We start from the raw sequence: 23,564 nt of genomic DNA on the forward strand, positions 1-23,564 counted from the left end.
GAGTGCCCGAGCGGATAGGTTCTTGCATTGCCCGTGAGAGATGAAGCGTGAGAATAAGAGCATTCTGCTTGTATATGTCTCAATCATATTGAGACTAGTCTCATTCTAGCCTAAAAATAATCGAGACAAGACGGGATACAAGATTATCACGAGGACGTCTCGTCCCATCCCAAATATATTTTATTTTAAAAATATATATTAAATATATTAATTATATTAATATAATTTATACTTATATTAATTATATCAATTATAATTTCAATACGTGCACTTCTTATTTAAAATTAAAGTTTTTTATATTGATAATTTTAATGATATAAAATAAGTAAAGTGATATCTTTCTTTATAATATATTAATTATATTAAGATAATTTATTCTTACATATATCTATTTAATAACTTTTATTTATATCATATTTCTTATTTTATTTTTAGAAGAGTAATTAGTTTAGCACATCTCAACTAAATTAGAAGAATAATGATTTGATGTTGTACTTGACTGGCTTGTTGTTGCTGCTCTTATAGCTTATAGATCACTTGTAATTGTTATTATGATATGTAGTTGTAATTAATGTAATTCAATAATTAACTTTAAATTTGTGTGATTTATGTACTTGTATTGTTTTAATTTTAAACTTAATAAATTATATGATTTAAAATTTTAATAAATGTTATTATTTAAATCTTTTTTCAATGTTGTTCAATTTATCAGGACTGGAGTGAGCGAATAAGCTCTAGCTAAAGAGGCAAATGCTGTTGATGAAGATCTTGCTGAAGAAGTCAGCGTTAGGGATAGCGAGGAAGTAGATCTAATTGGAAAGAGGGAGAACATCCTGGGGCTAGTGGTTTTGTTGGGATAAGTATCGCCCTTGAACAGACTCTTCTTCTTTATCACAGGGAGAATCAATCCTAGAGGGAAGATCTCTCTTTTATAAAAAGTAAGGAAGTACATTTTGTGCCCAACAGCAAAGTCCTCTTCTGTTGAAAGTGAAGATGTGGACATCTCGATCCTATTCTGATTTTTAACAGGACAGGATGACTTTCGTAATGGTACGAGACACGAAATAAAAATTTAATATTGATCATTTTTTTTAGGACATGACACAAAATAAAAGTATCCTGATCTTATTTTATCCGGTGAACATCCTTACGTGAGGATATAGGGAGTTTTTTTTTTTTTTGTTGGAAGGGGGGGAGGGGGTGAGTTTCAAAGGGATTGAGTATGGAGGACTTGCAATGCTGAGCTTGCCAAGAAAAAAATGTTGAATTGGAAAATAATCATTCTCATTTAATTATTTTAGTAGTTATGCCATTTCTCTTTTTTCAAAAGAGGTCATGAGTTTAAATTTAAGGCTGACAAGATTACATGCGAAGGTAATTACATGAGTCTCCATTTCATTCCTCATAAATATAGGTTAGGTTAGAGGTAAGAAAAAAAAACTAAAAAATGATTATTAGATTTCATAGTACCTATTTACCATTTATATATCTAATTTATAATTATTTTTGTACATTTTAAATGCTCATCTAATTTATCTCAATAGTATTATTTTTTGATATCATTTATGTCAAATACAAAAGCAAATACTGAGGAGTGTTTAATGGCTAAGAAACTTTAATCAGCCGATCTTGAAATATTGAATTTGAATCCCGCATAGTATCCCAAGGTTTCTCAAATGTTGGAATAAAAAAAAAAATACAAAAGCAAATCATTCAATAATATAAAATCTTAATTTGTCGAAATAATTTGTTTTGAAAATATCGCTTCACTTCGTGGTTATAATAATGTTGTTGTTAATCATTCATGTAATTATTATTCATTTTGATGTAATTGTACAATACAAATTCTTGCTATAAAATTCCACTGCAGGTGTTGCTGGTTCACTCAAAAATTGTCAATTTCTCTATCATCTTCATGATTCATCCCACTGTGAAAATAGTAGAACTGAGAACTCCTACAGTTATGGATTCACGCATACGCAAGGGTTGGTTGGAGCTTCGGTATTATGATTCTGCATTGCAGCTGCTTGGTAAAATGCCCGTAACGATTTTCCCTCCTCTGAAATCCCATTGGCTGATCGTTCGGCGACATCACCACCCCTTATTTCCCTCCAAGTGGGTTTATTAAAATACTCATTCACAATCGATTCGCTCAAATTTTTATTGCATTCATTGAATCATTGAGTCCTTTGGATTAAAATATTGGGATAAAACTAAAGAGCAGTGGATACTTCTTTGAGCATAACAACCACTGAGGATCCAGGCAAAGCCATAGCAGAGAGCTCTGTACCCCGTCCTCTCTTTCAAAACCCATGGAAGGCTATGACAATGAACGTCTTGGTTTTGGGAAGATGGGATACGGGTACTTCTTTTTCTTCTTCTTCCATGCTTTGGCTTTTATTTTTACTGAATTAATCGCATAACGATTGCTTTGCTATTATTGAATATTACTCGCTTCCTCCCCCCCCCTTGGAGGGTTCAATACAGGAGAAGATGCAAGATTCGGGCTCCCTGCTGCAACGAACTGTACTCCTGCCGTCATTGTCATAACGAGGCTACGGTATTCCCTCGGTTTTACTTACTTACAGCTCCAAATATATGCGTTTGTGCCTTGAACTGATGGGGTTTGAGTTATTTTCCTTATATATTTTATCAGAGCATGTTGAGGAGCCCCTTTGATAGGCACGAAATAGTTCGTCAAGATGTGAAACAAGTAGGCTAGCCCCTGATTTTATTTTACCATGTCGGTTTTTCCAATTGATATGAATAAGATATGTCAGGTAGATGATAAGTAGACTTATGCTGTCTGCACCTGTTGTTGCCATTTCAGGTTGTTTGTTCAGTTTGTGATACAGAGCAGCCAGTATGTTTTTCTTTAAAAAAAAAAATTTCTTAAATCTTCGATGCTTCTTTATGTTCAGGTTTAGTAGTTCTGCTTTTGGCTTATCTCTTTCTGTGTGTCTTTTCAAGGTTGCTCAAGTTTGCACGAACTGTGGCGTCAAAATGGGAGAATATTTCTGCAACACATGCAAATTCTTTGATGCTGATGTAATCCGTCCTTGAACTTCGATTCTTGAACACCATAGATATGCTTTTTGTTTATACATGTTCTTATTTCTTAGAGATGAACTAGGCTGAGAGTCGACAATGATACCTAAACCTGGATTGTACACTGTTAATCTTAACTTCTTCACACTGATGCTGATGCATGCAGACGGAGAAACTGTAGTTTCATTGTGACGATTGTGGAATCTGCAGGTGTCTACTTTGCTATGTTTGAGTTAGATTTCTATCTGCCATTACTTTCTCACTTATGTCACCTGAATATATGACTTTCTCTGCAACTAATTTATGATGTAATCTATGAAATTGGAAACAGAATTGGTGGTCGTGATAATTTTTTCCACTGCAATAGGTGCGGTATGCATCCATCGCCATACTTCCATTTGTGACTTGCAGTTTCTTTTGCATAAGTACTATTTGTTTGCGGCTAGGCTAATTTGCAAGTTTTTAAACTACATACGTGCTAAGACTCAGTTCTGTATCTTTTACTTTTGCAGAGTTTGGTACTATCATATCTTATATAAAGTGCTTGAGTGATGGTACGTAATAGAATCGAATGAAAACCAATATAGAACTTACGTGAAGAGAGATTTGGTGATCTGAAATTAAAAGACTGGTAGCATTTGAGTAGTGTGTGTAAACCTTGTCTTATCATTCTTTGTCTTCCTCACCCACATATCTCGCAAGATTAATTCATGTATTTGAAAGCTCTGTGATTTTAAGTCAGGTTAATGTGTTCTAGTTTATTTTAGAACTACATATATAGTTACAGATTCATATCTCTTTCTGCTAAAGTTCTTTTTATTATTATTTTTTAATAATCCTACTGATGCGATAATACTCAGCTTGTGGTTTGCTATGTATTAGCAACTCGCAATTTTTACGAATCCATTCTGTGAGGCCAAATCTAGAAGTGATTATGGATCCCTTGGAAAGCAAAAGCCTGAATTCTGACTCTGACGCGCAAGATCAAATATATTGCCAAATCTAAATACAAATTTAGTATGTGGTATTTTGTAATTCGCAAGAAAGTTTGCTTGTTTGTGCTACAAACTTAAATTTCCTTATCTTTTTGATAAATCACTTGTTTCTTCTGCTAGCTTAATGGTTTAGAAGCCTACAGATACAACAATCTGTGATAAAAAATGAATAATTCACTGGCTAGGATATCTGTAGTGAAAAACATTTTCTGACTGTAGGGTCTTGCTATTCACTTGGTCTACTTGATAATCATATATGTGTGGAGGACTCCATGAGGCATCACTGTCCCATATGTTATGAGGTTGGTGCTTTATCACTTCTTTTTCTTGAACACTACGTTTGTTTTTGGTGATAAACTATTTGGGGGAGCATGTTTTTCCACAATCACATGATATATTGATTGGACTTCATTGTGCAGTACCTTTTTGATTCAGTGAAGGACACTGGCGTTGTGAAATGTGGTCACACAATGCACTGTGAATGTTTCAAAGAGATGATAAAACGTGAAAAGTGAGTAATCTGAAATTTATCTTCCATTTTTCCCGTTTCCTTTGTATTCAGACTCAAATTCTTTAATCCCAGACATGACTTCGACATTTCTAAGTCGAAATCTCACTGGTTATTTCCAATTTACTATGATGACCCAGGTATTGCTGCCCCATATGCTCCAAGTCAGCGATTGACATGTCCATGATCTGGAAGATGATTGATGAAGAGGTAGCTCATTAGATTAAAAGATCATAGATGCTTAGACTTGACTTGCAGGTTTTTGTATGTAGCACACGGTGATTTGGTCTAGAATCAAGAATAGTACTCACACAAAAACTATAATATCTCCCTGATTTGCGTACTTCCATGTTATGTCAGATTGAAGAAACTCCCATGCCTGAAGGTTATCGACACAGGAAGGTAAACTCAGTTCTTTCAAACACATGTCAGTTTATTTTTCATTTATTTGATGTTTGTCCAGTAATGCTTTTAAAGGGTGGCACTAAATGATGTTCTTGAGATGTTTGCTGTCAAGTTTTTCAATGAGAACTTGACTATGAACTGTGAAAAATAATCTTTTGAAAGATCCCAATATGTGGTGCTGTACAAGTCCATTTCTTTTACATTTGAATAAGAATGCAGTTTTTTGGGTCTCTGACATGGACAAGCAAAGGACACGCCAGGGTGTGAAGTCAGTATGGAAGAAAGAATATGAATAAAGAGCAATCTTAGCATCTCATTGTTGAATATGCCATATTAAGATTATTTGAGATCACAGAGAACCCTGTTGCATGTATTCATTCCACTTGTAAATATCTATCATTATTTTTTTTCAGAAATTTCCCTGTTGATAATTCTTGATTCCATCACAGGTCTGGATACTGTGTAATGACTGTAATGATACAACCGAAGTGAACTTCCACATAGTTGGGCAAAAATGTGGGCACTGCAGCTCATACAATACTCGTGAAATTGCTCCAACTGTTCTTCCTCAATGATCACAGTGTTATGCTTCCAGAAGGCATATATTGGCACGCAAGAAATTAAAGTTAGCCCCTGTTGTAGATTTTTCTTATCGAACAAATACAACAGCAACATTCATAGTTTTGTTTTGTTCTCCAGAAACTCTTACTCAGGTTAATTATTCACCCCCAAACGTAACTCTTGTGTTATTCTTCCTCCATGGAATGGAGTGATTGAGTCACTTGGTTTATAAAAATCTTCGTATTGTATGTAAGACGGAACACTGTTTCCCAAGTCTGAGCCTGCAGCGAGTAATTGTATCTCTTAATGATGAGATGGTGGGTTGATTTGTAATTCTCATTAAATTCAATTAGCGTTCTATCACATAGATTGTACTCTCCACACACACACACACACACACACACACACACACACACACACATATCACACACACATATGAATTAGCGTTCTATCACATAGATTGTACTCCACACACACACACACACACACACACACACACACACACATGTATGTATAGATATATATAAGTTATTTTTAACTACGAAGGTCGTTAAATTATTAATGTTGTCCCACAATAAAAAACTCTCAATTTATTATTATTGAGTGCATCTTCTTTTAAAATATTTTTTTTCTTATAAGTAACCTTTTATTTTATTCATTAAATATTGCAAAATCATAAAATTGGGAAGAAAGTAGACTTATCACCATCCCTTTAATAGGCTTCACCTTTTGTTGGCCAAAAAAAAATAGGCTTCACTTTTTAGAGGCCTATCACGTAAGCTTCTCATTGATTTAAAAAACCTAATATGTGAATTCATTGCGATCAAATCTAAACTATTTAAATTCAGTTTGACTGGTCCAAATTTAAAATTATTTTAGATTCTGCGTTATCTGTTAAAATAAAATATTATTAAAAATATAAAATTGGAAAACAATTTCTAATTTCCATGAACACTGGACAGAAGCAGATTTTTTTTTTGTTAGAAATTGATAAAGGCTGATTGATGGCCATTTTCAGTTTACATGATATATATTTAACTCGCTTGATAAAAAATTGATAAGCTTAATAAATTTATATCTAGTTTAAATTTATAAATTAGTTAACACGATTTTATAAATAATTAACATAATTTTGCAAGTTAAAAATATAAAAATATTAAATTTAAGGAGTCAATTTAAAAGTTTAACAGTCATGATCCTGAATCTAAAAATAAAATAAAATCTGAATATTTATATAAAATTTAATTTTTTAAAAAAGTATTTTTCTGATTTTATTACTTTCAAAAAAATATAAAATCTTATTTTTCTTTTTTAAAAAGATAAATTTCATGGAAATTTTGCTGATATCAATTTTAGGGAATTTAATCTTTCTTTTTTTAAAAAAAAAAAATGTAAACCGCATGAAGGGATGGGCGAATGGATGAGAAGTACAATGAAAAGAAACACGGTAAGAAGAAACTGTCTCCTTTCTTGTTTGTCGTTTGTGCAGTTTCTTCCGTGCGGAGAAAATATTATATTTATTGCTTTGATTGAGTACAAGGGCGTTTTCTTAAAAAAAATTACATAATATCCCACATAAAAAGGTTAATTATTATAAAATTCGTTAACAACTGACATATGAAGTGATTCATAATAAATGCATTATAAATCACCTTATGCCAGTTATTAACAGATCTTACAGTAATTAATTTTTTTGTGTTTTATATTATAAATTATCTTATGCCAATTGTTAATAAATCTCGTAATAATTAATTTTTTTGTGTGAAACTTCAACATAATTCTTCCATTTTCTTATGTACTTATCCACCTCTTCCAGAATATTCTTTGAGAATTCTCCTTTTAAAAAAAATACTTAGATAAATCAGATGCACCACATAATTTATAATCTGTCCAATTAAAATATTTTAAATAATCTAAATAAATCTTGTGTGACATTTTTTAATTGGTTTTATTTTTATAACAAAATACATATTTAATTTCTTACCTTTTCTCTCTCTTCTATCATTAATATCAAAATTAATTTATATTTAATATCATCTAAATGTCATGTTTTTATTAAACAAATTACAAATGACGTAATACACTTAGTCTACCTAAGTATTTCTTCTCCTTTCATTCAATATTATAGAATATTTTTTCAAAACATCATATTAAAAAATATAAAATCTTTTAAATCTTTTAAAATGTAATTAATAACTTTTTTTAAAAAAAAATGGTCTGATTAGAAGATATAATTAATAATTTTTTAATTAAAATATTATATTAAATAAAGATAAATATAAAAATATATAATTTTAAATGTGATTAACGAACTTATTAAAAATATGAATTAGCTAAAAGTCAGTTATGAAAACAACAAAAAACAAGGTTGGACCAAGTTGGATATGAAATTGATGAGGGGCCGTTGATGCTCATTACTGAGAACAACAAATAACGAAGGTAGTCATTATTTCAATCAATTCAGAACATTTTCTTTTCGTTGGTTTTGATTTATTTCCAATTCCAATGAGTTGTGGAAGAATAAGGTCATGTTTGGTACATTAAAATTGGGTCTAAGAGAAATGAAATTAGAATTGGAATCATGCTTTCAATTGTTTGGTATACATGAATACAATTCCTTATGGATTTCAATTCTACCAAAATACCTAGAATTCAATTCCATCTCCATCATGATAGAATTGCCACAATTTTATGAAATTGTCATAAGTGCCCCACATACACACTCCATCATAATGGCTAAGTTTTTTATTTTTTTTAAGGGCATTTTGGTCTTTATCTATTTTAAATACATATATTTATTAATATTATATTCAGATTCCATCTTCATACCAAACACACTTTTAAAATTCAATTCTATTCCGATTTCGATTCCAATTTCAATTCCAATTCTAATTTCAATTCTATTAAAAACTCTTCCACCATATCAAACGAGGCTTAAAAAATGACAACTTAGCTGCCAATTGCCAGCATCTTGAGCCGTGGAATGGTCCCAACCACATTATGTTTGGTTGCTTTTATGGCGGCCGACCTAGAAAAATTACGTCATAAGAGCAAACTTTTTACTCAATAAAAATAGAATGATGTTTTATTTTAAAATTAAAGAAATTTATTTTTTAAATTATTACCCCACCTTCCATTTATTAAGATTGCAACATATATAGATAAGACCTTGAGTTACGTGAGACCTTTCCAGAGGAAAACTGTACCTTTTTTTCCCCCTGTTTGGGAAGGGGCAACTGAAATTTTTTCAAATATTTAGAATTATTATCTATAATTTTTAGGACAAAAAAATAAATTAGCCCTCAAATTATAACTTTGAGAGCATTTAGGTTCTAAATTCATTTTTGCTAACATTATTCCCCTTCAAATTTTGAAATTAATTAAAAAATGATATCAAAATTACATAAAAGGACTAAAACAGTACAGAACCCAAAAATTGCATTAGAGAATTCAAAAAATTACCCAAAAAAAAGACTAAAAAAATTTATTGATCATTTTCTACAATTTTTATATGCTTCTTTGTTTTATTTTTTTAACTAATAGTTAAAATTAACTTTATATTAATAATATGAGCTAGATTGCTTTGTTTTTAAAAATTGAAGGGAACAATGCAAGAAAAAAAAAATTAAGATCCTAAACTCTTTTAAATTTAATTTGCTCTATTACCCAACTTTTCATAACAAGGGAACACTTCTACAAGAATTGTCTCTCCCGAAAAAATGTGGGTTACAGAAACTGCCTTTAAAAAATTAGATGAATCATGTTACCTACCCCATTCTTGCTACCTAAGTATCTTGCAAGACAATTCCATAATCAACTTCTTTCCATTCTTTACCTTCTTTTCCATAACCAAACCGCTCCATACTGTCAATGAAATTTCCTTTCTATTTTTGTTGAAGAAGCAAACCGTGCTTCACAGTAATTTTGCGAGCATGTTGATGCAATTTAGTTCTTTTAACCCTTGAAATTTTATTGTTGTCATGTCACTATTGCTGATGCTTTGGGCATCTGCATCTCTTAGGTGCATGCAAAAATGTTCTTCAGTAAGGGCTGACATGGAACCACAAATTAATGCTCTGTTTCTGGTTACTTTGCATTTGAATTCAGCTCCGCAAGGCAAACATTGATGGTATTCACGTTTGAAGTTCTGATTTTACAATTCCAAAAATTTTTTAGGGTAGTTTTCCTGTCATCAATCTGCATCTTATAATAACGGCCGCATTTGTTGACTTGTTTCGTTGATATTGTTGCAGCCGAAATAGATCGGCGGATCTGGATTCAATCTGATATATATATATATATATATATGAGAAGGGTGAAGAAGTGAACAATAGTCAATCTTTTATCGTTGGATGAAGATATAAAATTAAACGAAAGAAGCAAGAAGAAGAGAATATGAAAGTTTATTAATGGGTTGAAACAACAAATGAGAGACAGAAACAGAGTGGAAATGAGCACTAATAAATGGCCCTGAGGGCAGGAAGGAGGAGGAGGAGGAGGAAGGTTAAGGATGAAAGAAGAGACAAAAGAGAAGCAGCAGCGACTTGATGGCAGAATCTGGAGAAGACATTGCAGACTTTGTGCCATTGAAGATGGGAATTGCCTTGGAAGCCAATCACTCCCACAGCTATGGCGCCTCCACAGGCTGAGAACAGCAATCCCACCATCACTGAGTCCATCACTCTCATCACTGCTTCAAGTCCTCTGCTTCTTCTTCCTCCTCTGCTTGCAACCCCTCCTACTACAGCACTCACCCCTGCGTACCCACATGCTATTGCATTCGCCACCACAAAGTACCTGGTTCATGCATCCACATCTTTTACTCAGCTCCTTTTTTCCCAGAAAAATGGAGAAATTAATGTTTTAAACTATTATAGAAAGAAATTCCATTTTTAGTAATTAGAAAATAGATTAGAAATATATAAAACTCATGACATGTTTAACCGCTTAGCTTAAGCTATTAAGATGAAGTAAGCAATTCTCAAAAGTACTTCATATAAAAACTCAACATGGTATCAAAAACTATTTCAAAGGCATATGAGACTAAAAAAAAAAGAGTATAATTCTAGAGAAGAAGAAAAAGAAGAAGATGGAATAAAAAAAAGAGTATAACATTAAGAGAGTATTAGAGAAAGAAATCTCACATCTAGTAATTAAAAAGTAGATTAAGAATATATAAAGTTTAAAAGATTTCTAATCAAGTAACTTAAATTACTTTAGTGAACCAGACAATCTTTTGAAACGCTTAATATAAAAGCCTGGCTTAACCTGATTTTCAATGATAGTGGACATGAGTGGAGAGGACTTACACGAAGGCAGACACGTAATGGTACTTAGCAGGAACAGGAAGGTTGATAGTTAAAGCATCCGAGATCTTGAGATCTACCAGCTTCGTCTGCTTATCTATGCCAACCAGAACAGCGGCAACAAGAGAGAACACCAACCCTAAAACCCTCAACAGCAAATCACAGGCCTTGGCTTTCTTGCTCTCGTAACTATAATTTGCAATGTTGGCTCCAGATCCTCCTTCTCCTGCTTTGCTCATCTCCATCTCTGATCCTTCAATTAAAAGTTGTGCAGAAGAGGGAATATGGGTGATGTCTTAAATAGGCGAGGATGGATCCGTCACGAGGTCAAAAAATGGGACTGTGTTGAATGCTGAAGGAAATCCATGCCATTGTGTTTCTGTGTGGAAGGCTGGAAGCATTAATGGCGCAAGGTAAGCGATAAGCGACAAGATACAACAGTTCATCACATTTAAGTGTCGCGAACTAATTGCTACTGTAACACTTAACCAACAGCCGTGTGGTGTACCACTGCATCGTATATCACTTACAAATATTTTTTACCTCATAAAAAAAAGGACATTTTTAAGTAAAATCATACTTAGCTATAAAATTTATTAAATATATTTTATAATTTTATTTTTTTAAAATATAAATATAAATTTTTAAAAATACTTTTCATTTAATACTTTCTTGGTGAAAGAATATTAAAGGGAGAGAATATATAAAAAGTGTAATATTAAAAAAATATAATTAATTAAATTTTTTAATCAAAGTGTCTTATATTTTGGGATATCAAATTTTTTTAAAAATATTTTATAATTTACAACAAAGGTAATATTTTCAAGGGCAAAAATACCCAATAAACTGTTGGCCAAGAGTATCCACTATTCAATAGTCAAAAGTGAAGAAAAGTGCATGAGTGCTCAAGAAGTTACTTTTTTGGTGCATCTGTAATCAAACCATTAAAATTCAAAAATGTTAACCATTATATTGTAGTAACAGTTTAGTTACAGATGCATTGAAAAAATAATTTCTTAAGCACTCATACACTTTTTCTCATTTTAAATTATTAGATGCTTCTGATCGACGACTTTTTAATATTTTTGTCTCTTTTCCCTGTTTTCAACTCGTTTACCACAAAAACAAGTTTAAGTCAAATCATTATATATTCTCTCTATCTTAAATTATAAAATACTTTTAAATAAAATCATACATATCAATAAAGCTCATTAACTACATGTTATAACTTAATTTTTTTCAAAATAAAAATATAAATTTTTGAAAATGCCTTTCATTTAATATTCTATTTATGAAAGAATATTAAAGAGAGAATATAACAGGGAGGATAATGTTAAAAAAATATCATTAATGAAACCCATTTTTTTCTCAAAACATCTTATATTTTGGAATATTAAATTTTCTCAAAAATGTCTTATAATTTAAGACAAAGGGAGTAATAATTTTTTGCTATCTTAATTAGTGTAAATACATCATTATCAAAGAGAATACTAGACAAAGTTATTAACTAAAAGAGGTTTTATTTAGCAACATATAAAAAGATTTGAATGTTAATAAAATATAATATCTTATAATTTAAGACAGAGGGAGTAATAATTTTTTGTTATCTTAATTAGTGTAAATACATCATTATCAAAGAGAATATTAGACAAAGTTATTAACTAAAAGAGGTTTTATTTAGCAACATATAAAAAGATTTAAATGTTAATAAAATATAATGACATTATTTAATTCATATGACTGACCTTTTATATATATATATATATATATAAACAAGTTACTAGTTAAAACACTACTAATTTAAAAGCTAGTAATGAGTAGACAAAAAGAAGTCGTAACAAAATATGTTTATCCACTACATTATTGTAGCATCAGCAAGCGAGTCTGAAAATTAAATCACCAGCAGCTCATCCTATATTCAAGGGGTAGCATGTGAGTTCCAATCCAAGCATGTCATCATCATAATTCATGATGAAGATAAAATAGCGCCCCTCTTTTAATCTTATTCATCAGATAGAGAGAAAATTAATTTTAATTTTATTTATATAATACTTTATTATTTTTTTATGTTTATTTTTCGTTTATATCTTTATTAAATGTTAAAAAAAATTATTGAAAATAGTTTTTTTTTATCTTTATTAGAGAGTATAAGTAAAAACTTGTTAATTTTAAAGGTTTTCTTAACACCTTCTACTACATATATTAGCGTTGTCAGTGTGAAAATCAGAAGAAATGGGTCCATATGGAATCGGAATTGAGTTGGTTGGGTTGATGAGTTTGGGAAAAAGAGTGGAAAAAATGAATTTGATGAATAATTAGGAAGCAATTAATTAGAAGAAGGTGGTGAGCTGGGTGAGTGGCGTGGATTGCATATGACTGCGGGATTCCCGTCACATCACGCCCTCATCATTCACCGTTCCTGAAATTGGATTCCCTCCTCCGAAACTGTTGGACCGTCCACATTATTGGAGGGTTTAAATTTAATATTTTTGTTTTAAAATAAAAATTATATAATAAATTTTTTTATTTGTCTGTACAGTCTAAATTTAATATAAATTATTCATATTTAATATTAAATATTTTATAAATTAATTTTTTAGATATATTTAATATATAAATTTTTAATAAATTTATTCACCTATTTGTGCAGTCCAAATTTCATATAATATTTCATATTTAATATCAAATATTTTATAAATTATTTTTTTGATATATTTTAAACAATATAGGTTCAATATTAAATTTTTTTAATAATTTTTATGAATTAAATATGGACTACTCATATAAATTTAGATTATCTAGACTAATAAATGGATTTGTTAAAATTTATATAATTTTTTATTTTAAAATATATGAAATAAAAAATATTAAATTTGGATGGTTTAAAATTAATAAGAGGGTGGGGGAGGATAGGAAGAAGGGGCAGCACGAGTACAGAAACCAAGTCCCATCATTCCTATGTAGCTCTTTCACATGTTTAGCCCTTCATTTGCTTATTTATATCTTATTCATTCTTATCAAATTTTCAAGAGAGAATGATAAAGAGATTTTAAAAATATTAATTAATTTAAATTAGATTTAAGTATTAAATTTTAAAAATTTGTTACACAATCGATCAATTTTGTAATTATGTTCTAATAAATTTACAACTTATATTCTGTTAAAATTTAAATACATGTTATAAATTCATTATAATAAAATTATAAAATTATAAATTGAGTTATAAATTCTTAAAATTTAACACTTGAAACTTAATTAATTATTTTTTGGGACCTCCCAATCATTATCTCAATTTTCAAGGTTTAAAATATATAAAATTTGGGATTTGCGCAAGAACTCTCTTATTTTAAAATTTTTAAAATTAATATTTTTTTTTTTACTATAAGCTTTCCTACATTTCTTTTCAATTATTTTATCAATAGAAGCATTCATATCATTTGAGGAAAAAAAAAAACATGTAGGATGCACAGGTTGGGGAAGTAATTGCCCCCATTAAAATAACAAAAATTGTTTTTGATTTTTAATTAAAATTGCACTTGCCTCTCTCTAAATTATAATTTCCTCCTTAAAAAATCAATTATCCCATACTCTCTTAAAAGTATCAAGTACTACATATTTAAAAATATTATTTACTCTTATACTTATTATAAGAGTAAATTTACGACACAAATGAAACTAATATACATTTTTAAACTTTTCAAGTATTTTATTTATATATTACTTTAATTAATATTTAGAATCATATTTTCCAAAATATCAATATTTATATTTAGTTTAAATATTACCCCCTTTCAATAAATTTTTTGAGTCCTTCACTATATATGGCATTCACTATATACGTTTTTTTAATATAACATGACAACTTCTATTAATAAAATAACTTAAAAAATAATAGTAGTGGAGCCTATTGTAAAAAAAAATTTAGAGAAATAATTTTAAATTTTTAAATGTGAAAGGAGTTTTGTGCATCTGTTTAAATTTAAAGAAGTTTTATATATTTTAGCTAATTTTTAATATATATTTTGCATGCTTATTAATAAATTATTCAGCAAGAAAGAGCTCCTTTGTATTTTTAGGATATTAGTCATTACTAGGTTTATCTTAACGTGGAAAGTTTCCCATCGAATAGATTAGTGTTTAATAATGTACTCATTTTGGATCAACAATATAAACTATTTTTTAAAAACTTTATTTGATTCAAAATATAGAGCATTGGATATGTGCTATATTTTTTTTTAATTATACCTTACCTTATTATTAAATATTAATAAGGGTATTTTGAATGAGTCAAATATTATATTTATTACATTCAATAACAAAATTGAAAAGATATGAAATTTTAAAAAAATCATTTTTTTTAATCAATTTTTTTAAAATTATTTAACAATTATTATATTATAATTTAAGAGAGTAAGTATATATGAAGAAATAATATATAAACTGGAGCTTGAAATGCTTTAAGTTGAATTAAAATGTGGTGTTGATTGTCCCACTCCCACCATCCTATTTGTACCCTCCTTGTTTTTAGGTTATCTCTTTTGATTTTGTTGAATAATTCCTAACAAGTGCTATCTGTAACATCTTAAATTTTTAATTATAAAACTAATTGTTAATAGGTTGTAAATTAGTGGGTAGTTGGAATTTGAATGGTAAACTTATATTTTGGTATTTGGGTTGTTGGATGTTAAATAAATAGAATCGAGTGGAACAACGATGTTTCAGAGCAAAATATGTGAGCATTGTGAGATGTTCTTTACCGTGCCACATGTTGTTGTAGCATATGCTGTACACGTTGTGGCACAAAACTTTAAAAAAATTGATGTGTGGTCAACTCATGGGATCAGCAAGAGAGAGGAGGAGAAGGCTTGTCTCTACTAGGGCATCGAATCTTGGAGCCTGAGAGGTATTTTCAAACAACCACTTATTAAATAAGTTTTATACTATCCTAAAACTTCGATTCTATTATAATTCTCTTGGTTAAGTTATAAAAAATTAAATCAAAGAGTTTTAATGGATTTATTCTTGCCCTATAGTAATAAAAATATTCTTGAAATCAAACTAAGATTTTGTGACTAATTTGAAAAGTCATGATTAAGCTTTGAGGCTCTAGGCTGAGTTTTAGCCCTAACTTGATAGTGGAAGGGGAGAAAATTTGGTGTAAGATGTGTTGAGATTTGTAGAAGTGATAGGAAGGTTAAAGAAGGTGATTAAGACTTAAAGTGGCTAAGTGAAAGAACATGAATGATTAATTATGGATAATAGTGATAATTAGTACTTGTGGTCAATTTATAAATGACCACTAGTGATAATTTGTGTAGAGCATATGCAATTTGAGAAAGTGAAAGTGAGTTGTGATGTTAAGTACTAGAAAGACAATTATAAGTAACCTTTTTAGTAACAGAAGGGTTAAGGTAATTGAATAATTCACTTTGTTTTATTAATTTGCTTAAATGTTTGTGAGTAATAATGTAATACTTTATATGTGTTTTGAAATTATTGCATGTTTGTGATATTGAGATATTGTGCATTAGAATTATGTATAAGTATGTTATTGTGGAATAATTTAAAGAAATTGATTTGTAATATATATATATATACACACAACACATAGTATGTGTGATATAAGGCTTGAATTACAAACATGTGGGTGGTTGTATTTGAGAAAATTTGAGCATGATCATATTAAGGTGAGAGTTCACCGATAAGAAGAATATTGAAAGACCATATATCATATATTCTTTTGAGTGCTCGACAAGGTACGACGTTAGAGATTTTATCTTGAGTGCCCATATAGGTACGGTGTTAAGATTATGCTTCTAAGCATTTGTGAGATATAGTATTAGAGTGACGGCACCTCAATCATGTGTGATAGGGAAAAAATCATAATTTGAAAATAGGACAGAATACTTATAACCAAGTGATTCTACACAAAAGATGTATGTAGATCAATGTGTGTGATTGGTCCAATGGAGCCTTTGATTTCAGTCGAGATGATATGGATGATCGGATGGTAGGAAGATCATGCTAGTGTGTGAAAATAGTTTTACAAAAATGAATGTATGGTGTGTGGTGTGTTATATAAGCTTTTACTTGTTTATAGTTATTCCTATGAATTGATAGTCATGAATTTATTCTTATTGAGATGTTTATTTCATCTCGTAATTATATTTTTACAATTTTGATAGTGAACAAGGCAAAAGGAAAGATTCAAGACAAGCATTAGTGGTGCTACCGCTGTGCTTCAAGAGTTTTATGTAATGAATTTTGTATAAATATTTAATAATTTAAATTGCCATAGGAATGCATGAGCATGTCTTATTAACATGTGTATTATTTTTATGGAAATCTTAGTTTGATGTGTGATATTAGTAAAATGTGATTTGTAAGGCTAAGATAAGGGTGCAAAAGTATGGTGGATGTGTAAATATTAGACAATGAATGTTTATATATAGAAAATTATGAAAAATCAGCTCTGTTATGTGTAGAAGGGTAGTTTGATGACAAGTTTGTGTGAATGTGTGATTGCATTGATATTATTGCTAATCAGGTGAAATATGTTCTATTAATGTGGTCAAGCCTTTAGAAGTGACTAATAATATAAGGATTAAATTTGGGGTACTTGAAAATTGGGTGAAAATGATAAAGAGTGGCTATTTTATATTTGGGTATTCAATTTTCAAATTGGTTAGCTTATTAAATAAGTTTTGCATAGACGCTTGAATCACTTTAATCGAATTTCATATAAAAAATAGGGCACATCACAAATCAAATTAGTGAGCTGTCACTGATAATAAAATCTGATACGCGCGTCACAAAGCGTGGATTTCTTGTTTTTTACCACATGCTGTGGCATATGACCATCTTTTTGAAACGTTATTTTGCTTCGATTTTCCCATCATATAATGCTTCTATAAGTTGTAGGCTTTCGTTAAGCAATAAAATATACATTGGATTAGTTTTTAATGGTTTTTGAAAGGTTGAGATTTCAAATTTAAAGCATTTATATTCAATATTTTGAATATTTATTATTTTGATAACATGAGAGATCTGCAAGGTCTTTAATTGTATTTGTATAAATTAAGTGTGATAATTTGTTAACGCCTGGTGTCATGACAAATTATCAATTTGAAAATAATCTATTCAACTATATAAATATATAATATTTTTTTGACCTCAATATATAACCAAATTTGATCATTTGAAATCAACATTAGAGAAATGACACATATTGATCATGATTTATAAATTATATGATTCGCAATAAAATTTATAGTAGATATAATTTATGAACGAATCATGTTGATTTGATTTACAAAATGTTGAATCTCATGTATAGAATACTCAATCTCATGTGTAATTAATACATAATATGACTTCCAATTTATTTATATCTTAAAATGTCAACATCAACTAGAATTGGATGGAAGAAAATTTAAAATGGATACGGAACATGACATGACTTAATAAAAAAATATCATCTTTCACTAACTTAAGATAATTGAACTCTTTAGTTTCAATTATTAAATATTAATAGATTATAAATAGCGTTACTTATTGTTGTGAAAAGAAATCTGAGCAGTTGTAGCACGGAAGGCAAGCATTAAAGGTGGAATCACTCGTTTGGCGACATGTCATATCTGTCACGTACACGCCCCCTCTTCTGTTCACATGCACGCGCTCTCTCTGTTTATATATATATATATATTATATGTATACATATAAAATAAAAAACGATGAGGGAATTTACATCCTAGTCACTCGCCGCTCCAAAAGTATGTTCCAGATTTAAGAACTACTTATAACGATATTTGTAAGTCATTTATTAACAAAATTTTTATATTATTAACAATATTTAAACCAACTATCTTATATATCATGAGTTAAATTTTTATTAAATAAATATTTTTTTAATAATTTTTATTAATTTTTTAATTCATCCTAAAAGAAAAAAGCCAAAAAGAATATTAAAATTTATTATCTAAAAAGAAATTATTTTTCAAGGCAATTTTTTTTTGGAACAAGAAGTTGACAATGATTGATGCTTATATGGAGTGAGCGTGAAATAGCTCTAGGACTATAACTACCTAAAGCTAGCTTAAGTGTAGACCGAGTAATACAGGCCAAGTCTAGCGTATTAGTCTAAATAAATCTAAAAAACTTTAAGGCAGGGTTTAACATTAGAAAAAAAATAGTTACACCTGAGTAAGCCCGACACAAATACCTTAAACATACACGTATGTGTGTATGGGCACGTGCGCGTAAAAAAATAATTAAACTACGCAGACAGGATGCCCAAATTGAATAATAAAGTAACATGAATCTAATTTCTTGTTTTTTTTTTTTTGATAGGAACACAATTCAAATTTCCACAAATGAGAGATAAACATATTCACAACTCGCACGCCTCGCGAAAACCCTTTCAAGCTTCCCTTCTTGTCCAATCATCATATCTCATGTTACAACCCACACACCTTTTGAGCTCTGACTCTTCTTGTCCTACAATTGCCATCGCCGATATCACACTCAAAAATGTAACAACAGACGTGTGAGAGTGGAGATTCCGGCTTTAAAAAGAATATTAGAGAAATGAGAGTCGCCACTAAAATTTTGAGGGAAATCTCGAAAAATCATTTAAAGGAGGATAAGGGTGGTCTGCGAAAACGAAAAATGGGTTCGGGAGTCGGTTGAGTGTGAAAAATGTGTTAGACACCTCACAGCACCATTCGCGAGAACGGTTACTTAAAGTTTTTATGCAATATTAATATAATTTTTAAAATTATTTTTAATTATTTCTTTTACATTTATGTGTTTGACATAAAAATGATAACATTAAACGAGAAATATTTATTTATTTACGGGGAAGATTGACTCAGAATCTGATTTTGAGGCCTATGTACCTGTGATAGGGATTAAAGTTCACGTAATTCGAGCTTAAAATATTGTCTATGGTTTTCCTTATTTTTAAATTCTCATAAAAGAGGAAAAAACTTATCACTCATAAACAAAACAATTTTTATAAACTGCGCGTTGGATGATTTTAATTTGCAAAGATAATTTTCTATTTCCATTTATGTTTGAAACTATTTTCTCTGTTATACCTTTTTTATTTTTTTTAAATTTACTTTGTCAACGTAAAAAAATATATTTCTTTAAAAAAAATTAAATATGTCTACGGAGACTTATTGTCACTCATGGACATTCAAATAATTCAAATGATTTGAAGGTCATTTCGTAAATATATTAATTTAATTAATTTAAAAAATATTTATTATTCTATTTTATTTACAAAAACTTATATATAAATTGACAACCACATTATCTATGAGGATTTATTACGATAATATTATTTTAAATCTCTTTGAAAATTCCTTAAATCTCCACACAAAAATAAACTTAGACATTTTATCAATTTAAGTTAGAAAATAAATAAATAAATAAATAAAATTAACGATTATAGAGAATCATTGGAATTTATATCGTTATTTATACAAGTTGGATCTATCCACCTGTAAAACTTTATTAATTTTCATGGTAGATTACCATTTTAAAATGCCTATGTGGATTTCTTAAAAATCTCACATGGCTAATAAATTAAAAAGATAAAAATTAACATTATGATCCAACCGCATCCAGAATGGTCACCATGAAATTAACAATTTTCATAATTAATTAACAAATTCTCATGATTAATAAGTAAACATGATCTGATCACTAAGGAGCATAAAAAAAATAAAAATATGATTCAAACTCATAACCACATTGTCGTGTACTCGTCTAACCGTGCAATGCAAAGATAGTTTCAAACATTCATTTAGTAAATACATGTATGGAGCTAAACCAAGATCATTCATTCAACACACTAGTATATTGAGCTGAACCCAGATCATTCATCCGACACATATATACATTGAGTTAATCCCAGATTCCTTAGTTCAACACATACATATATGGTGCTAAACCTAGATATTCCAGCTAATTAACTAAATAAGGAGAACACAAAAAAAGAATCTTTCTAATTTCAATTCCAGATTCCCAACACCACATCACAGTTAGAAGGAGAAAAAAAAGGCAGATAATCATCAGGAAACCTAAGCTACTCGATCAAAACCAGAGTAATTCATATGCATAAATTTCAAACCTATTATAGCAGATGAGAATTTTCAAACTCCTCCTGCCTTCACAGACTCAAATCATTTCCAGATTCAACCGTGGTCTCCCTCAATTCTTCTCGGTCTCTTTTCTTAAAAAAAATAGACAGAGGTTCGGTCTCTCCTTGCCTAATTTCCTCTTTTTAAAAATTCATCCAGTCCCCCCTTTTTAGAAATCCTCTTAACGGTCTCTCTCTTTTTTTTAGAAATTCAATCCAGTTCCCTTCTCTTCCTCGTCTTTCCAGAAATCACCTTTCTGATTTTGATTTCTCTTCCTCTTTTCCCGTCTTTCTTCAGATTTCAGGCTTTAAATAGAGAGCAAACGATTACTTACCATTACATGCTTCCATCTCAGACCGCCATCCCTATTCTGCTCCTTTTGATCGCATGTATCTCTTTCTTTACCTTTTTCCTTTTCTTTTCTTCCGCTGCGTCGCCGTGTGTGTGTGTGTGTGTGTCTTTGCCGTGTGTTGCTTCTTTTGCCTTCACACTTTTCTTCTGGATCTCTTCGGTCATGTGCGTGACTCATCTATGTATTTCTGCGCTTTGCTTCTTCTTTTCCTGATTGTATGCTCTATTTTGCATCCTCTTTCCTCTGGTCTCCACCTCTCTCCGATCTTCTTTCTTCCGTTTGTGGCTCCTTTCTTCTTTCTTTCTGTGTGTTTGACTGACTGCTTCTCCTGCTTTCTTTCTTGTTCTGTCGCATCTGGTTCAGGTCTCGTTGTGGCTGCGTGCGCACGCGCACATTCTGGTCTTTCATCCCTTTGGCTATGTGTGTGGGCCGGATGAAATTGCTGGGCCTTTCAGTATTTCATTCGCCTAGATATAAATTTTTATATTATTATTATAATATATATTTTCTCTCTCTTTTTTAATGCTCTCCCTTATTCTTTTTATTCTAGAAATCAGATTAAGAGAAAAATTTGATTTAAGCAAGAATACCTTCTCTGTTTTTTTAGCTAGGTTATTTTATTTTATTTTATTATTAAAAAAATGCCCAGACAAAATACAGTGTTCACAGCTGATGTAGTCAGCAAGAACCTACCCTTCATATAATTAACTATAGAATACCTTTGGGCTAAGAGAGCTTGGATAAAACTCAAGCCTTGTATAGATACTTTTTACTTTGCCTTTATAGGATTGAATACTTTGGCATGCATGGAATATAACTATAAGCAATGCCACAGTTATCTATTTTTTCACCATTTTTTAGTTTCAAGAACCCAAATTCTTTAAGGAAGTCTCTCGTGATCCCCTTTGACAGCAAGTTATGGATGAGGAATTATAGGCCTTAGAGAAAAATGCATACTTAGAATCTTGTTAATCTTCCTCCTGGTAAAACTCTGGTTGGGTGTCGATGGGTTTATAAGAACAAGATTCATTTAGATGCCTCTTTAAAGCAACATAAGGCCCGCTTAGTACTCTAAGGATTTACTCAGGAATATGATGTCGATTATGAGGAGACTTTTGCACTTGTTGCTTGTGTGACTTCTATTCGTAGCCTTCTAGCCATTGTTGCTGTTAAGTATTGGCTTCTTTATCAAATGAATGCTAAAAATGCCTTTCTAAATAGAGACTTAAAAGAAGTGTATATGAAGCCTTTACCTCGGTATCAACATTTGAAAGACAAGTTCAAACTCTATATAGGCTCAAGCAGGCTCTTCGTGCATGGTTTGCTAAGTTTAGTAACATTATAAGTCAACTGGATTTTACTGGTAGTCCTCATGATTCAACTCTTTTTGTTGGCTCTACTGCTCATGGTATTGTTCTGTTGCTGTTGAATGTTGATGACATGATTATCACAGGCAGTGATGATATGAGAATTCAAGAGCTCAAGACATTTAAGCTAGTAATTTGAAATGAAAGATCTTGATAGATTGAACTATTTTCTTGAGCTTGAGGTCCACCATAGAAGTGATGGTATATATCTCTCTCAAGTCAAGCATGCCACTAATTTGATATCCTGAGCTCACCTCTCTAACAATGAAGTTGAAACTACTCTCATTGAACTAAATGTTCACTATAATTCTACCGATGACACCTTATTGGATAATCTCACCCATTACTACCAACTAGTTGGAGGCCTCCTCTATCTTACTGTTACCCATCCTAACATTACTTATGCAATCCACATTGTTAGCCAGTTTATGTCGGAGCCTCACAAACTCATTATGTAGCAGTTCTTTAGATCATTTGGTATGTCAAAGGCATTTTGTATCACGAGCTTCACTTCTCTGCTAGCTCCTCTCTTAAGCTATGGGCTTACTCTAGTGTCGATTAGGGTGGTAGTCGTGATGATCAATGGTTTATGATTGGTTTATGTATCTTCCTCAATCATTCTCTTATCTTTTTGAGAAATAAGAAGCTGATATTAGCCTCTTGCTCCAATGTAGAATCAGAATATCGTGTACTAAAATATACTACCACTAGGGTACTTTGGCTCCGTTGGTTACTTGATGAGTTAAGAGCATCTCAAAGCTCCCTCACATACATTTATTGTGATAGTCAAGTTGCAATCTAAATTGCTCATAATGATGTATTTCATAAACGGACCAAACAAATTGAGATTGGTTGTTAATTTACTTGGCAGCAT

The 23,564-nt window shown here is 30.5% G+C and overlaps 2 protein-coding genes across 5 annotated transcripts; one reads left to right on the plus strand and one right to left on the minus strand.

Moving 5' to 3' along the window:
* Window positions 1-1,971: 1,971 nt before the first annotated feature.
* Window positions 1,972-5,880, plus strand: LOC129308518 (E3 ubiquitin-protein ligase MIEL1-like). Of its 4 annotated transcripts, XM_054949662.1 has the most exons (12): window positions 1,988-2,560; window positions 2,657-2,713; window positions 2,831-2,863; window positions 2,971-3,048; window positions 3,215-3,258; window positions 3,380-3,415; window positions 3,561-3,602; window positions 4,263-4,345; window positions 4,463-4,554; window positions 4,692-4,761; window positions 4,912-4,953; window positions 5,406-5,880. In XM_054949662.1, the coding sequence occupies exons 4-12, from the start codon at window positions 3,041-3,043 to the stop codon at window positions 5,529-5,531; spliced, it is 543 nt and encodes a 180-aa protein (XP_054805637.1). In that variant the 5' UTR covers window positions 1,988-2,560; window positions 2,657-2,713; window positions 2,831-2,863; window positions 2,971-3,040; the 3' UTR covers window positions 5,532-5,880. The 4 variants fall into 4 exon arrangements, with proteins under 4 accessions (XP_054805633.1, XP_054805635.1, XP_054805636.1 ...); XM_054949658.1 differs by lacking the exons at window positions 2,657-2,713; window positions 2,831-2,863 and having other exon boundaries at window positions 1,972-2,362; window positions 2,488-2,560; XM_054949660.1 differs by lacking the exons at window positions 2,657-2,713; window positions 2,831-2,863; window positions 3,561-3,602 and having other exon boundaries at window positions 1,978-2,362; window positions 2,488-2,560.
* A 4,022-nt stretch (window positions 5,881-9,902) lies between these two features.
* On the minus strand, window positions 9,903-11,197 carry LOC129308519 (CASP-like protein 1E1). Its single transcript, XM_054949663.1, has 2 exons — window positions 10,827-11,197; window positions 9,903-10,314 (listed from the first exon to the last, which is right to left on the minus strand). Exons 1-2 carry the CDS (start codon window positions 11,066-11,068, stop codon window positions 9,975-9,977), a joined length of 582 nt encoding a protein of 193 aa, XP_054805638.1. The 5' UTR covers window positions 11,069-11,197; the 3' UTR covers window positions 9,903-9,974.
* Between the last annotated feature and the right edge of the window lie 12,367 nt (window positions 11,198-23,564).

The sequence above is a fragment of the Prosopis cineraria genome, unplaced genomic scaffold (assembly GCF_029017545.1).
Source record: "Prosopis cineraria cultivar Desert tree isolate PC_DT_omini unplaced genomic scaffold, ASM2901754v1 PC4, whole genome shotgun sequence".
NCBI lineage: Eukaryota > Viridiplantae > Streptophyta > Magnoliopsida > Fabales > Fabaceae > Prosopis > Prosopis cineraria.